The 14,287-nt window shown below is 44.2% G+C and overlaps 5 protein-coding genes across 7 annotated transcripts; 3 read left to right on the top strand and 2 right to left on the bottom strand.

The window, feature by feature from the left end:
- The first annotated feature begins 21 nt into the window (after window positions 1-21).
- On the top strand, window positions 22-6,409 carry LOC115759966 (uridine-cytidine kinase-like 1). 3 transcript variants are annotated; one of them, XM_030701127.1, is made up of 8 exons: window positions 22-159; window positions 4,263-4,549; window positions 4,603-4,709; window positions 4,783-4,953; window positions 5,110-5,246; window positions 5,309-5,495; window positions 5,557-6,150; window positions 6,210-6,409. In XM_030701127.1, exons 1-8 carry the CDS (start codon window positions 95-97, stop codon window positions 6,324-6,326), a joined length of 1,665 nt encoding a protein of 554 aa, XP_030556987.1. In that variant the 5' UTR covers window positions 22-94; the 3' UTR covers window positions 6,327-6,409. The 3 variants fall into 3 exon arrangements, with proteins under 3 accessions (XP_030556987.1, XP_030556979.1, XP_030556995.1); XM_030701119.1 differs by lacking the exon at window positions 22-159 and adding an exon at window positions 662-1,402; XM_030701135.1 differs by lacking the exon at window positions 22-159 and adding an exon at window positions 3,268-4,202.
- On the bottom strand, window positions 6,365-8,434 carry LOC115759989 (threonylcarbamoyladenosine tRNA methylthiotransferase). Its single transcript, XM_030701146.1, has 2 exons — window positions 7,159-8,434; window positions 6,365-7,092 (listed from the first exon to the last, which is right to left on the bottom strand). Exons 1-2 carry the CDS (start codon window positions 8,152-8,154, stop codon window positions 6,427-6,429), a joined length of 1,662 nt encoding a protein of 553 aa, XP_030557006.1. The 5' UTR covers window positions 8,155-8,434; the 3' UTR covers window positions 6,365-6,426.
- A 109-nt stretch (window positions 8,435-8,543) lies between these two features.
- Window positions 8,544-9,998, top strand: LOC115760005 (S-methyl-5'-thioadenosine phosphorylase). The gene is made up of 3 exons (XM_030701167.1): window positions 8,544-8,683; window positions 8,786-9,565; window positions 9,619-9,998. The coding sequence occupies exons 1-3, from the start codon at window positions 8,633-8,635 to the stop codon at window positions 9,655-9,657; spliced, it is 870 nt and encodes a 289-aa protein (XP_030557027.1). The 5' UTR covers window positions 8,544-8,632; the 3' UTR covers window positions 9,658-9,998.
- Window positions 9,999-10,209: 211 nt separating this feature from the next.
- On the bottom strand, window positions 10,210-12,003 carry LOC115759997 (actin-like protein 6B). The gene is made up of 3 exons (XM_030701155.1): window positions 11,621-12,003; window positions 10,705-11,547; window positions 10,210-10,647 (listed from the first exon to the last, which is right to left on the bottom strand). Exons 1-3 carry the CDS (start codon window positions 11,820-11,822, stop codon window positions 10,412-10,414), a joined length of 1,281 nt encoding a protein of 426 aa, XP_030557015.1. The 5' UTR covers window positions 11,823-12,003; the 3' UTR covers window positions 10,210-10,411.
- Window positions 12,004-12,753: 750 nt separating this feature from the next.
- LOC115769894 lies at window positions 12,754-14,256 on the top strand. The gene has a single exon (XM_030714951.1). The coding sequence runs from the start codon at window positions 12,880-12,882 to the stop codon at window positions 13,873-13,875; it is 996 nt and encodes a 331-aa protein (XP_030570811.1). The 5' UTR covers window positions 12,754-12,879; the 3' UTR covers window positions 13,876-14,256.
- The last annotated feature ends 31 nt before the right edge of the window (window positions 14,257-14,287 follow it).

The following is a 14,287-nucleotide window of genomic DNA, read 5'->3' as shown; positions in this document are numbered from 1 at the left end:
AAGCGAGTGAAAGAGAGCCGAAAAAGTAATCACCTCGTGGTTCTAAACGTTCTTTACGCAGTGCAATTGCAGCTGCTGATAAAATTAGGGAAACATGTCTGCGACCCAGACAAAACAAATCAAATTTTACAATCCAGCGAGTTCCGCAAGTTCCGACAGGTAACAAATATATAAAGTGGCGCTAATAGTGATACGTGAAAATCCACCCAAAACTCATTCATCACCAAGAAGCCTCCTAAGCAGTTGAGCACGCAATAAATAATACGTCAAATCGCAAAGATACTCACATGCATGTTTAAATGAATAAACATATATACATATGTTTACATATAATTATATACATAGAGCGTGTGATATAGCGTGGCTCTGTTAGATACCTAACATACATGTAAATACATACATACAAATTATGTACATGCACACATACATATGATAAATTAAATATCATTCGCTACTGAAATTCGACGTCAACGACGTCGCGGCTCTCGACGTTGCAGCAGAATGAAAAAAAACGTTTTTTTTGTACAAACAACAAGCACAAGCACAGTTATAACGCAACGAAGCAGCAGATACAACAACAGCAGCACAACAGCAGGCAACAAAAAAGTGGCTGCTCTACCTTTCGGCTGTACCTTCGCCATCGTCGACGTCGTTAGTTGCTTTTAACCTTAGCTCTGCGAATCGACAGACACTGAAATAGACAGCGGCCGATTGCGATTTCTTCACACATTCACGTTTTAGTCATTCTCCAACGCGACTGCTGCACGTTGCTTGTTTTTTGACCGGCGCCGGTAGCTGACAACTGCGTGCACTGACATCTAACAACGATTTCCCAGCGCAAATACAACAACAACAATAAATAATAATTAATAATAATAACAATATCAGCAACAACAATTAAGTTCATAAGCACGCTACTCCTTAGCGCCGTCAGTAAATCGCATCACATGCGCAAGGCGTCGGGCTCGTCGCCTTCGGCCACATTGTGCAAACATTTGAGTGTGGGAGTGTGCGTGTGCTGTGTGTCTGTGTCTGATTCTGTGCCTGTGCTTGTGTTTGTGTGAGCGAGTGATTGACCCATTTAGCTGCTATATACTGATATACTTAACGCATACGCTACGTCGGATTCTGGCATTGGCTCATTGTCTAAAATGAGTAGCAGTATCACGTTTTTGTGCAACAAAACTAACACTAATAGCAATAACAACAATAAAGATGCGGCAGCCAAAGGAAAATCAGCTACAGCTTCTTCAGTATATGCTTCAGCCGGCTTACTAACAACAACAGCAGCAACAACAACAGCAACGCACCAACAACAACATCAGGCACAAGCACTGCTACAGCTGCACAACCCGTTGAAGAAGGTTAAGGCTGCAGCCAAAACCAACGGTCACAGTCACATGTAAATCATTTGCATTTTTATTCACATTTTATTTAACATTCAATATACATGTATACATACATACACATGCTACATGCATATGTATATGTGTGAAAGTATGTATGTATAAGTATATCCAACTCTATGGGTTTGTTTGTTGTATCATTTGTTTTTGTTCTCTTTTTCCATTTTCGCCACATATACACACAACACATACACGTGTGCATACGCATACACATGCATCTGCATATATACTTGCCTGCATATGTATGCGTATACACAAGCTCTAATTGTTTTGTTGTTACTCCCTGTATTTGTTTCTGTGTTTAATTAACGTTTTTTTTTTCAATATCGTTTATCGTGTCGCTGAGTCAACTATCAGCCGCTGTCGGGTTGGCATCGCAAATAAAAAAACCAGCGTCAGCGTCTGCGTCTGCTTCTGCTGCTGCTATTTGTTTCAATATGGCTGCGATCAAGCCACGTCCACGTCTCCGCCTCTTCGCTCTAATTAAGGGCCCTTCCAGGAATTTTCTTTTCCTTCTCTACCTCTCTCTCTCTCCCTTTGTGCCCTTAGTGCCTACCAACCTGTTGGTCTTAGCACGTGCAACCAGCACGTAACCTTCCGCTTACCCCACTCAATTTTTCACCACGCACATTGTGCTTCATCAATGCTAAATGTAACGTTATGTAGACTTACGTACCCACACAAAGACATGTATAGCTATGCGTGTGTAGTTCAACTATAAATAACAAGGAAAATTGACGCAAAGGCAGCAGCAGCAGCAACAGCCTGAACATTGCGAACATTTCTAGGGAAAATACTGTGAAATTTGTATGGCACCCACAATGAGAGCAATGAACGGTACACGCTATCGTAATGGCGTACATACACACACACACATACATGCATAAGTGGATGTATAGATTTGTGCATATGATGTACTAGTTGGCACAGCATCCGAAATTCGTAAGTTGAGCGTCGCAGTGTCTGGCTGGATAGATACTTAGCTATGTGCAGAATTTCGCCGCATGCGTTATGTGAGGTTGCCTTATTGACGACATTTGCCGCAGGCCTTCTGGCGCATTGGAATGTCTGTGAAGTTAGTAGATAGTTGGGGTGTTGCTGTCGGGAAGGCTAGACATATTAATACCCTGTAGTTAGTCAAGCAGAGACAGGCCTACCCTTCAAGTTGTTCGATGCCCAAGAGCTTTTCGCGTCATCTGTCATCTGATGCCATTTTTAAATCTAATTTGAAAATGTATTTATTTTCATTCATAAGCAGAAGGTACTTTTAGATATATTCAATATTAAATGATCAATCAAGTCAGGAACTAATTAAATAACCCCTTACTGCTCCTACAGGGTATTGGTTACCTATATATGCCTATAAAAGAGGAATAACGGCGTTTTCGACTTGGATACGATTTTATCGGGTTTTGCAGAAGCCTTATCTAATTCCCTAATGCTTCAACACACATACACACACACACACACACACACACACACACACACACACACACATACACACACACACTTACACATAGGCATATGTGTGTATGCACGCCCCATGCTTCGTTTCGCAAACAACGCCTGTGCCTTTATCCGTTTATCCGTTCCGTCTGGATATTCCTAATAAAAATGTTATTTTTGTAACTTGAACAAATTTGGAATATTACACCGAGCCATTAAACTACTACATTATATATTTACATGAAAAATCTGTTTATATTGTTTATGTAAATATATATATATATATATATATATATATATATATATATATATATATATATATATATATATATATATATATACTGTATTTGCATATGCATATGTTAGGGTAATTGTAGGATCGTGTTTTGAGGGGAACTCTGAAGATTTCTATTACTTTGGTGTATGCCAGCAATGTGTGTCTGAAATAATTTGCCATGAATGCAATTCTTTGTTTTTGTGCATTGTCTAGACTTGAATATTGAATAATAAATAAATACACACAAATATAAACACGGCTGCTTGGTGATAAATCTGTTTAGAAGATCCTCAAGTCTATTTCTGGCCATAAATATATATATTTACTACATTCATAGTTGAACCTTTGGGAAGACAAAAGGAAGAGAGTTTAATATTTTTCATTTAAACTAAAAAATATGGTTTTATTCCTTTGTTGCAATTGATTTAGCGGCATTCTATTAATTATTATATATTCAACCCGGTTAACTCCGGGTAATATCTTCTGGAATTATGTACAACCTATTGTATTGAAAGATTTGAGAGCGTTCCCTGAACTTAATACAATCTGTATAAACTCTATCTGCAGGCTATTTAGAGAGCTTTCATCATATGCCCAAATGAACGGACATAACATAAATATACAGTTCACATTTTATACAAATATGCAGACAACATGCTAGTCATTGTTTATCAAAGATTGCCGCAGTGTTGCGCATTGTCCAAGCTGTATTTTGTAGAGGGTATTCGAATTTATTGAAGCGATATGTAACGCTTGGCAGGATTCATCTCTGGACCCACAAATATCTGCTCTTCTTCGACTCGATAGCCATGAGCTGCCATAAACCCAATCGGTTGACTTAGTATTGAATCACTTGACATGTGTCTGGAAGGGTATTTAATCAACGGTTTGTTGTTCTTCCTCTGGCGATAATTTTCTGCAATCGTTTTGCGCTTTGTATGTTTGGAACGTGAGTTTTTTTAGCCGCGTGCCAAGGAATCTTATCTGGCTAATTCGCGGGGGATGGCCAATACATTTTTATTACGTGGTACTTGAGACACGTATATTTAACGAAATGTTGTCCATATGTGAAAGTAATTGTTTAGATTTTATTTGCGACTAAGGTTGGTTTCATGAATCTATTGACTTTGCAGCGACGATCGCTCGGATGTAACTGAACCGCTCTTCATTGATCCCGGCGTTGCGGGCAGCGAGCGCAACTGCTGCCCGGCTTCGCCCACTACGGTGCCAGCCAAGTCGGTCTTGGAGTCGCCCATGCGGCGCGCGGGACGACGCCAGCGCACAACCTCGATTGGTAACCAGACGACCACTGCCAATCCGTCCGAGTGCATAATACGTTCAAATAATCGCACCATTTACACGGCCGGAAGACCGCCGTGGTACAACTGCGCCGGCCAGCAGGTGGAACCCTTTGTCATAGGTGCGTATACGCTGCTCAGCCTGTGTTTGGCTTATCGAGAATTCCATATGCAGGCATTTGCGGAGGCAGCGCATCCGGCAAGACGACCGTCGCAGAGAAAATCATAGAAAGCCTAGACGTGCCTTGGGTCACCCTCCTGTCCATGGACTGCTTCTACAAGGTAGGCGCCGTCCCACGACGCGACGCCAATAGAATTTTCCGCAGTACATGCTAAGCTCTAAACTCATCCGCAGATCCTAAACGAGAAGCAACATGAGCTGGCGCTCATCAACGAATACAACTTTGATCATCCGGATGCATTTGACATTGACCTGCTCGTCGATGTGCTGACCAAACTGAAGGAGGGCAGGAAAGTTGAAGTCCCAGTCTACAATTTTGTGACCCACGGTCGCGAGAGCCAGACGGTAAGTAACATAGCTCAAACCTGTCATGAGAAAATGATATCACTATTTTGCTATTTGTAAAAGTGTCAGAGAACGAGGCTTCTCCGACCACATTCTCGCATAGTATGATAAGACAATTGCTATAAATTAATATTAATCACTTTCTTTTTCTTTTAGAAAACCATGTACGGTGCTAACGTCATAATATTTGAGGGTATACTTACCTTCCACAGTCCCGAGGTGCTCAAGATGCTCGACATGAAGATATTCGTTGACACAGATCCAGACATACGTCTGGCCAGGAGACTTAAGCGGTAAGAGAAGATACTTCTGATTATCATTTGACATTTCATTAATATTCAACGCACACTTACAGTGATATCTCGCAGCGTGGACGGGACTTAAAGGGCGTGCTGAAGCAATACCTAAACATGGTGAAGCCCTCCTATGCAAATTATATAGCGCCCACGATGGCCCATGCGGACATCATAGTGCCACGCGGCGGCGAGAACAAAGTGGCAATAGCTCTGATAGTGCAGCACGTGCATACACAGCTGCAGCTGGTAAGCGAGGAGCAGCAAGCGGTTGATCCATTGAGTAAACTTTGTTAAATGATTATTGCAGCGTGGCTTTAAGCTACGCGAGACTTTGGCCAATTCGTATAAGGACCAGCCGATGCCAGATTCGTTGCATTTACTGCATCCAACGCCACAGATTAAGGGTCTGCACACATTCATACGGTGCAAGAACACTTCGCGGGATGAATTCATCTTTTATTCGAAGCGGCTTATACGGCTGGTCATTGAGTACGCGTTGAGCCTGTTCCCCTTCAAAGAGACGTGCGTGGAGACGCCACAAGGCGTTCTGTATGAGGGAAAGCGCATGGAGTCGCGCAAAATATGCGGTGTGTCCATACTGCGAGCAGGGGAAACCATGGAGCAGGCCGTGTGTGATGTATGTAAGGACATACGCATTGGCAAGATTCTTATACAGACAAATTTGAAGACTGGCGAGCCCGAGCTTTACTATCTGAGGCTGCCCAAAGACATTAAAGACTATAAAGTGATACTTATGGATGCCACCGTTGCAACAGGCGCCGCAGCCATGATGGCCATACGAGTGCTGCTCGATCACGATGTGCCCGAGCAGAACATCATTCTTGCCTCGTTGCTGATGGCCGAGATCGGTGTGCATTCGATCGCCTATGCCTTTCCCATGGTGAGTAAACTATTTCCACGGATGCATTTGAATCCAAATCTCATCATCGTCTTTGGCAGGTTAAAATTGTTACTTCCGCTCTGGACCCGGAGATAAATAGCAAGTTCTATGTTATACCCGGCATTGGCAACTTCGGCGATCGCTACTTTGGCACTGAGCCCTCCGACGAGTACTAGGGCCAACTAACTGCGAACCAAGTTTCTTAATTACTATACCTAGGATTAAATGAAATCGTTACTTAAATTATCAATTCAAGAACTGCCTTGCCTTTTATTTTTACTGAGATAAAAATCGGAGCAGCAGCTGCAGTACAAATGCTACAGCGCCCACGATTAAAGCGATGCCCACATAGCGCTGTCCTCGACTACTGCTGGTGCTCGTCTTGGGCTGCGTCTGTTTGCTGTAGTCACAGCGCGTCCAGTCGCTCTCCTCGTCCAGTATCTCGGCCATCATGCTGAATTTGCTGGTGCCTGTGATGCGGACACGCACTCGAGTGCCCAGCAGATTGTCGCGCATCGGGAGCAGCACCTGCTCGTAGCTCTTGTTGTGGCCCACATAGTGCAGCTTGTCGTGGGATATTTCCGTAACCAGCACCGTATACAGTTGGCCTTCGCGACCCGCATACGGCTCGTAGCTGTAGAAAAGGTCAGTCAGCCGTTTGGTACGCTTCTTTACCAGATTCGCTGGTATGCGCTCCATTTTAGCTGCCGGCGTGCCCGGACGCGGAAAGAACTGATTGATAAATAGACTGGGAAAACGATATTTCTCGCACAGCGTCATGGTTTCCTCAAAGTCCTGCTCCGTCTCTGTGGGAAAGCCACAAATAATGTCGGTGGCAATTGTCAGACCGGGCACACGAGACCGTAAGAAATCTATCACGTGCTCGAAGTCCTTGCGACAATATTCCCGCTTCATTTCGCCCAGCACCGAGTCGCTTCCACTCTAATAAGAAAGAATATTGAGAGATTTAATAAAGTATTGATTAAAACTTGCGATGTAATTGCTTACTTGTACGGGCACATGGAGAAAGGCGTAAACGCGTGGATGCTGAAGCACCTTGGCCACCTCCTCGAGGTGTTCCAGGATGTAGGGCGGATTGGTCATACCGACACGTAGCATACAGTGCTCAGGTATGACCTCGACAAGCTGCCAGAGCAGCTCTGGCAACGAACTGCCAATGTCACGACCGTAGGCGCCAGTGTCCTCCGAAGTCAGCCATATTTCGCAGCAACCCTCGTCGAAGGATTGGCGCGCACGCTCCACTATTTCATTGGGTGGATAGCTGGCCAAATCGCCGCGTGCATGCTTCGTTTTGCAGTAGGTGCATTGATTTAGGCATCCGCTGTTGATGGATATGATCTCAATTAGCGGATTCTTGCGCACCTTTGGCAGGGACAAGGCAGCGCCGGCCACACGACGACCATGCACCTTCTTGTTCTGCAGCAGCCGCACGCTATGACCCTTGAGCGTCTCCTCGACCACCTCCACGACCCGATCGATTTGCTGCACCCCAATTACCGAAAGACCACGCAGATAGTCGGACTTTGGTGCGCCTTGAGGCACGCAACCGGCCACTACGACGTGCTTGCCATTGCGCATGCCCGACTCGATCTCATTGCGAAACGTATCCTCCGAGGGATTCTTTACGGTGCAGCTGTTCAGCAGCCACAAATCAGCCTCATCCTTGCCGCTCAGGTTATATCCATACGCAGCCAGCTGGCCGGCCATGTACTCAGAGTCAGAATTGTTGTGTGCGCAGCCCCATGTCTTCACATACACCTTTTGTGTTCCTGGCACAACACTCTCGTAAATGGTTTTCTGAGCCTGAAGCGGCGCCTCTGTGTCCGCATCGCCTAATGTTGGTTTGATTTGTGCTCGTTTCTTTGCGCGCACTGTAACGCTCTTTTTGTTTTCATAACGCTCGCGGGGCTTTATGTCTTCGGCCGATATTAGGTCTTCGATATCATCTATATCGTTACCCGGCAAGTCCACCTCAAGTCCCATTATTAGTTTTCTTCGTAATCCCGGCGGTGCACATGTGCTTGCCTTTGCTCAGCTGTTTACATTTGTCTTCTTCTTGCATAAAAAAATGTGACCAGAGTATGCACAGTGTTGGAAAACAAGTTTTTATTCGAGATAACTGTACGAACTTTAAAGCTTGAGTTGTAACGAATATACAGTTCCTTACTATTCAAATGATTGTGGCAAATAATTTGTTATAACATAAGAAAAAAATGTGTTCTACGAGATGTGTGATTGCTTGTTGATGTTATTGTATTGCTTAAGTTAATAATATAAATACATTATTCAATAAATTTGTATGCTTGGTAGAAGCAACATGACACACTCCACTTAAAAATGAATATGCCCTACATTTTCAGCTGCGCTGCACTTTTGACATCTTATCATCAACAACGCTATCAGCGCGGAAACAGCGACAGTTCCTCAGCACATTTTAATCCGTTTGCAACCGTCTTTGAGAATGATACACATCAAATGTAAAGACACCAATCTTGATCCCATTCCAGTCAAGGTGAGAAGGGGCATAGTTCCTCACATCTGTATACACATGCTTACACGCACACATATATATATATATATATGTATATTCCTTTGCAATTTTGTATAAGCGCAGATTGGGATTATTGGCGGCTCTGGGCTGGATGATCCAGATATCTTGGAGCAGCGTCAGGAGAAGGTAATTGAGACGCCATACGGTTCTCCATCGGATGCGCTGATTGAAGGCGAAATCGGAGGTGTACAGTGTGTGTTATTGGCCCGTCATGGTCGCAAACATGATATAATGCCATCCAATGTTAACTATCGCGCCAACATTTGGGCTCTGCGTCAGGTGGGCTGCACACATCTCATAGTGTCGACGGCTTGCGGCTCGCTCAGAGAGTCCATTCAGCCGGGCAACTTGGTGGTGCCACACGACTTTATAGATCGCACCACGAAGCGAATGCAGACCTTCTACGATGGCGAGCACGCCGGAGTGAATGGTGTCTGTCATTTGCCCATGTATCCGGCCTTTTGTGAGCGAACGCGCAAGGTGCTGCTCGATGCGGCAAAGGAGTTAGAATATGCAGCGCACGATAAGGCCACGATTGTTACCATAGAGGGCCCGCGCTTCTCCTCCCGTTCCGAGAGCAATATGTTCAGACAGTGGGGCGGTGATCTTATCAACATGACAACCTGCCCAGAAGTTGTGCTGGCCAAGGAAGCGGGTCTGTTGTACGGCTCGGTCGCAATTGCCACCGATTACGATTGCTGGCGCATGGGCTGCGAAGGTGTCAACGTGCAGGACGTGCTCAAGACCTTTTCCGAGAACGTGGTTAAAGTGAAGCAGATTCTAGTGAATGCCGTTGGACGCATCGCCAAGGAGGACTGGTCCGAGGATATCCTAAATGCCAAGGTAGGTACAGCTCAACAACTCAGGACATTCTTTAATTGGTTCCCCTTTTGCAGCAATGCGTCTGCAACAACACCATGTCCGGTACCATGTGACGCCTTTTAAAGCTCTGCACCGAAATAACCCGAGATACCATCAGGCGCAGAAAGCCTCTCGTGATGCCGGGTTATTATAAGAACTCGAAGAAGCGCGAGCCAAAACTTCACTCCATTTCCATTGCCTATGAACTAGAGCCGGGCAGCGGACGACGAGAATTTACCATCAAACCAGAAAATCAAGCCCATACTCCGTCAGCTCAATCCTAAACATAAACATTTCCGCACAACGAATAATTTTAATAATCTAAAGCTTTTGGCATGTGATGTTTTAGCATTTATCTGGAAAAGTCTAATAAACTAAACACATTTCATCGAACTTAAGAGTTTAAGCTGTAACTAGTGTGAAAAATAGCGTAGAATGTAATTATATTTCCTAATAATGGAAGTTTTTTCATAACAGCTGGCATATTATATTTTAAATGGTTCTTTATAACTTCAATAATTTATAATCGACTGCTTTCTGAAGTTGTTAATTATCGAGTTAAATATGAAACAATTAGTTAGTCAGAAGTTGTCCTGCGATAAATTGCTAAAGAATACAAACTACAATTTTTGGAAATATAATTAATACAAGTACATTTATCGGACCTGGTAATATAACCTTTGCAGGCCAGTTGACAAAGTAGCCCAGTCGGTTAGGTGCGCATTAAATAGTTGACATATAAAATCATATCATCGTACAGGCTTTACAATTAAAATTGTACTAGCTTTACAATTAAAATTGGAATTCGTTCGATTGACAGAGCTGCACTTAGGGGCACTTGCGCTCCACTTGGCTCTTGCCAGCCTCCTCGTACTCCTGCGATGATATCCACATCTGCTGAAATGTGCCAATGCTGGCCAGTATGGAGCCACCAATCCAGGCGCCAAACCTTCGCTCGACACTGCCATTGGCCGATATCATTTTTAAGCGCGTGTTCGAGGGTGCGCGCAATTGCAGATCTCGATTGAGACGTTCCGGAAAGCCTTGCAGCAGTGTGTTGCCACCTTAGGAAACAACAATAATTAAGTCTTTGGCAATGATTAAATAAAATCCTAAACTACCTGTAACCACAACGGAACCGAACAGCGATAACCGAACATCGGCATCGCACATGCCGACGCTGGTAGACGAAAGTTGACCCGCTCCAAGCATTGCGTTGTCGAAGAGGCTTTCCGCAATTTTAAAGCGCTCTGAGCCAAAATCTTGATGGTAGCCGTTGGGGAACTCATAATGGACCATGGGTATTTGGGAAGCGACGCGCTCGTCGTAGGGATTCTCCAGCACCTGGAGCACATTCATTTGAAAGTCCTGCATCATAAGCTGCACCATATAGTTTTGCCACGACTGTGTGAGATTCTCAGGCAGTTTACGCACAGTGAAGCGTGCGTTGTCGCGCTCTTTAACCACATCCTTCGAGGCAATTTTATATACGGGCGACAAGTCTATGTTGAGTTTTTCCAGATGCTGCCTGCACTGCCGAGACAGAAAATCGCCGCCGAGCGGTGACTTGACCACTGCCTGCGAGAGCACGTAGCCCTCGTGCACGGGCACAGCCGATGTGTGTGTGGCGCCGCTGTCTACTACAAGTGCCGTGGCACGTCCGCTGGAGAACGCCGCCAGCACAGCGTTCTTGACCAGAAAGAAGGCCGGCACATTGTATTTCTCGAACATAAGCTCGGTTAGCTTTTCCCGGTTGTTGCGCACGTTCCAAGATGCCTCTGAGAAAAGCACTGGATGATACTCTGGCTCCGATTGTATGACATTTGCGTATGCATAGTCGATGACTTTTTCGAACAGCTCCCAGTTGTCAATCATGCCGTCCTTCATATATGTTTGCACCTCCATCTGCGACCGAGGCACATTGACGTAGTTTGTGTCCACATAGAACTTCCGCCCGTCGCTATCTATTGTGGATAATGCAAGGGGGTTGGAGTCGTGGTGGGTGCAATATATGAAAACAATATATGCTCTACTTACTGTTTGGCGTAACGTTATTGTCTGTTTTTGTCTCAGGATCCAGATTGGTGTCTGGCGCGCTGCTGCCAATTCCCACAACAGAGGGTATTTCTGCCTTGGGTGAATCTTCCTGAGCGTATCCCACGCGTAGCGAATGGTGGCCCGGGTCGAAAACTAACGCACCAATCTCATCGCCACCATACAGCATAGTTCCGCCACTCATCTCGGCGTTTTGTTTGCAACTTTCTACTTAATTACCACAATAAAATAATCTGTAAAATGTGTGTATATTGTGTACACGGGTGCCTCAAATCACCGGCAGATGCTTACAAAATAGTGTTGGAAAGCGCATGAAAAGAAGCAAAACAAAAAGACTACCCCCAAATGAACGAACTAATTCTTTTTGGGATATTGAACTTTGTTAACCTACTAGTAAATTTTTTTTAATAAGACATATGAAAACTAACAAAGATTCTTTGGCACAAGATTGCTCTAGAAAAACCATTAGTAATGGAAAAAGACAGACACAGAATGAACCAAATTAACAAATAAGAACAAGTTCTTAAAAGTAGGCAGTGTTAAGTAATAATAAATATCGTATGTTTCAATATGTTAGTGGCGCCAAAATATCGACATATACACATTAGGAGTATTCAGGCTTCATATAGTAAGAATGTTAATGAACCAATTTTTTATAAATCAAAAGTATGAGGATTGATAATACAATTAGGGTTGTGAATCGGATAGTTTTCTAAGTAAAAAATGGTCTCTATTCCAAATTGTAATCAATAAACTTAGTTTTGATCATACCACTATTAGGAAACTACACTATTTCACAAAATGTGTGATAATATTCCTTTAATGCTGATGCTGCGAACGGAGGAGGACGTACACAAGACCTATTGTCGGTATGAGAATGTATTGACGGGCAAATCAATTATTATATTATATATATATTTCTTATGAGTCTGTAATTGTTTCCAATACTCTTTGAAATTTTTGTTACCAATTTACTTAGTATTTTTAAAGAAAATACCTACGCTTCTACATTACAGTTTCTATTTTTCTCAATAATTGCACTACAAATGCAACCATCTAAGATCAGGGTTGCTTTTTACAATGAAGATTGTCAGTTCGGCAATTAGGGATGGGACAAGTCGAAGCACCTCTAGTTCCACTTACAAGCGATAACAAAATGCAATTATTATCGATAGTTTTGCCTGCCTACTGTTTTATTTATTTTATTCCTTATTCCTAAGATAAGCTTATCATAAAATACAATGGATGGCTTGGAAGATGCATCCCAAATGGAAATCAACCTCTCCAATACGAACGCGAACTCCCAAATAGTGTTAAACGATCTTCGACTTCTCGAACTAATCTATATGTATCCGTTTCTATTCAGCAAAGCGGTGCGTCCCCAGAATGACAAAGACTATGAGGAATGGGGCTGGGGGGAAATAGTGAAGGCATTCAATTTAAGCTATGAGGGCTTAGAGCTGTCCGCGCCCTTTTCCGTTGAGGAGCTCCAGTGGCGATGGGACATCCTGCGGCCCATATGCCCGACGCTCGGTAAAGCGTGCGGCCAAATACCGAGTGCACTTCGGGATATAGTTAGCAAAATAAACCAATTGATGAACGTGAAACCGCCGGCAAACATCAAGGGCTTGACTTCAACGCAACAGTTTTTACTCGATCAGCTGCCGTTTATCGAGCAGCTGTCGACGGCGCACCAAAGGCAGCTGGAGGTCGAGGTACTGGATGCCATATTCAAGGAAGAGCGCAAGGTTCGTTTAGTTTGCAAGGGCCTCGGTAAAAAGGAGCTGGCCATTGTGCTAAACGAGTACGATGCTTTCCTAAAGGCGATACGCGTCAAAGAGCTGCCCGTGCAGGTCAGCTCTCGCAGGAGCTCCGTCAGCAGCAACCCCGGCAGCAAACCGGACAGTTCTGCAGCTGCGACAAATGTTGTCAATGCTCGTTCCAGCAATCTCGTCATTAGCGATGTACGCGGTCACAGCAAACCGCAGCCTGAGCCAGCAAACCCGCCCACATCAGCGCTGGTCATAAAGGAAGAGCCACCAAACCAGCTTGAGGTAGAGCTGCAGCCGGAGTCAAAACAGTCGCCAGTCAAAGAAGCTGATCTAAGTCTGCGATATGTGCCGCTCAAGAGCGCCAAGTACTATGTGAAAAAGGTGCAAGTGAGACTGAAGCGCCTGGACTTCGCCGACTATATGCCGCTGTCGTATGTGAGGAAGACCCGCAACAGGAGCTCCTGACTGCGTTCGGGAGCTATTCAGTTAAGTTAGTTTTATATCAAATGCACAATAAGTTTATTTAAAAAATACATTACTATAAATTACAACTTAGAGCTATTGTTTAAACTGATTTGATTTTGTTGCAATCACTAAACAAACAGTTTCCGAAACAGATGGGGCCGGCGACATGCATCTAGCCGAGCTGTTGGCTGGCTGCCCGGCGGAGCGACTGCAGCAGTCCCAGCGCCTGGAGGGCACAGTTGCCCATATGGGATGTGGCCTCGGGCGCTGAGGAACTTGGCTACTTGTACATTACATTTTGTTCTACATTTTTGTAATCGCATTTGTGTTTATTATTAACAAGAGTCACAAGAACGTAATTCAACATGTCTACAAAATACAGTCCATGGTAAAAAAAAGCGCAGCACTAACA

Source organism: Drosophila novamexicana, unplaced genomic scaffold, assembly GCF_003285875.2.
Source record: "Drosophila novamexicana strain 15010-1031.04,08,12 unplaced genomic scaffold, DnovRS2.1 tig00000008-arrow-pilon, whole genome shotgun sequence".
In the NCBI taxonomy this organism is placed as follows: domain Eukaryota; kingdom Metazoa; phylum Arthropoda; class Insecta; order Diptera; family Drosophilidae; genus Drosophila; species Drosophila novamexicana.
Note: the sequence above shows the minus strand (reverse complement) of the source record. Positions and strands in the feature narration are given on the sequence as shown.

Bases quoted from the DNA above. Each gene is read 5' to 3' on its own strand.
- LOC115759966 (XM_030701119.1), top strand. From the start codon at position 1,152: ATGAGTAGCAGTATCACGTTTTTGTGCAACAAAACTAACACTAATAGC. The intron at 4,550-4,602 runs GTGCGTATACGC...TTCCATATGCAG, and splicing joins GGTGGAACCCTTTGTCATAG to GCATTTGCGGAGGCAGCGCA. The intron at 4,954-5,109 runs GTAAGTAACATA...TTTTTCTTTTAG, and splicing joins ACGGTCGCGAGAGCCAGACG to AAAACCATGTACGGTGCTAA.
- LOC115759989 (XM_030701146.1), bottom strand. From the start codon at position 8,154: ATGGGACTTGAGGTGGACTTGCCGGGTAACGATATAGATGATATCGAA. The intron at 7,093-7,158 runs GTAAGCAATTAC...CTTTCTTATTAG, and splicing joins TTCTCCATGTGCCCGTACAA to AGTGGAAGCGACTCGGTGCT.
- LOC115760005 (XM_030701167.1), top strand. From the start codon at position 8,633: ATGATACACATCAAATGTAAAGACACCAATCTTGATCCCATTCCAGTC. The intron at 8,684-8,785 runs GTGAGAAGGGGC...GTATAAGCGCAG, and splicing joins TTGATCCCATTCCAGTCAAG to ATTGGGATTATTGGCGGCTC. The intron at 9,566-9,618 runs GTAGGTACAGCT...CCCCTTTTGCAG, and splicing joins AGGATATCCTAAATGCCAAG to CAATGCGTCTGCAACAACAC.
- LOC115759997 (XM_030701155.1), bottom strand. From the start codon at position 11,822: ATGAGTGGCGGAACTATGCTGTATGGTGGCGATGAGATTGGTGCGTTA. The intron at 11,548-11,620 runs GTAAGTAGAGCA...TATCCACAATAG, and splicing joins CAATAACGTTACGCCAAACA to ATAGCGACGGGCGGAAGTTC. The intron at 10,648-10,704 runs GTAGTTTAGGAT...TTGTTTCCTAAG, and splicing joins CGGTTCCGTTGTGGTTACAG to GTGGCAACACACTGCTGCAA.
- LOC115769894 (XM_030714951.1), top strand. From the start codon at position 12,880: ATGGATGGCTTGGAAGATGCATCCCAAATGGAAATCAACCTCTCCAAT.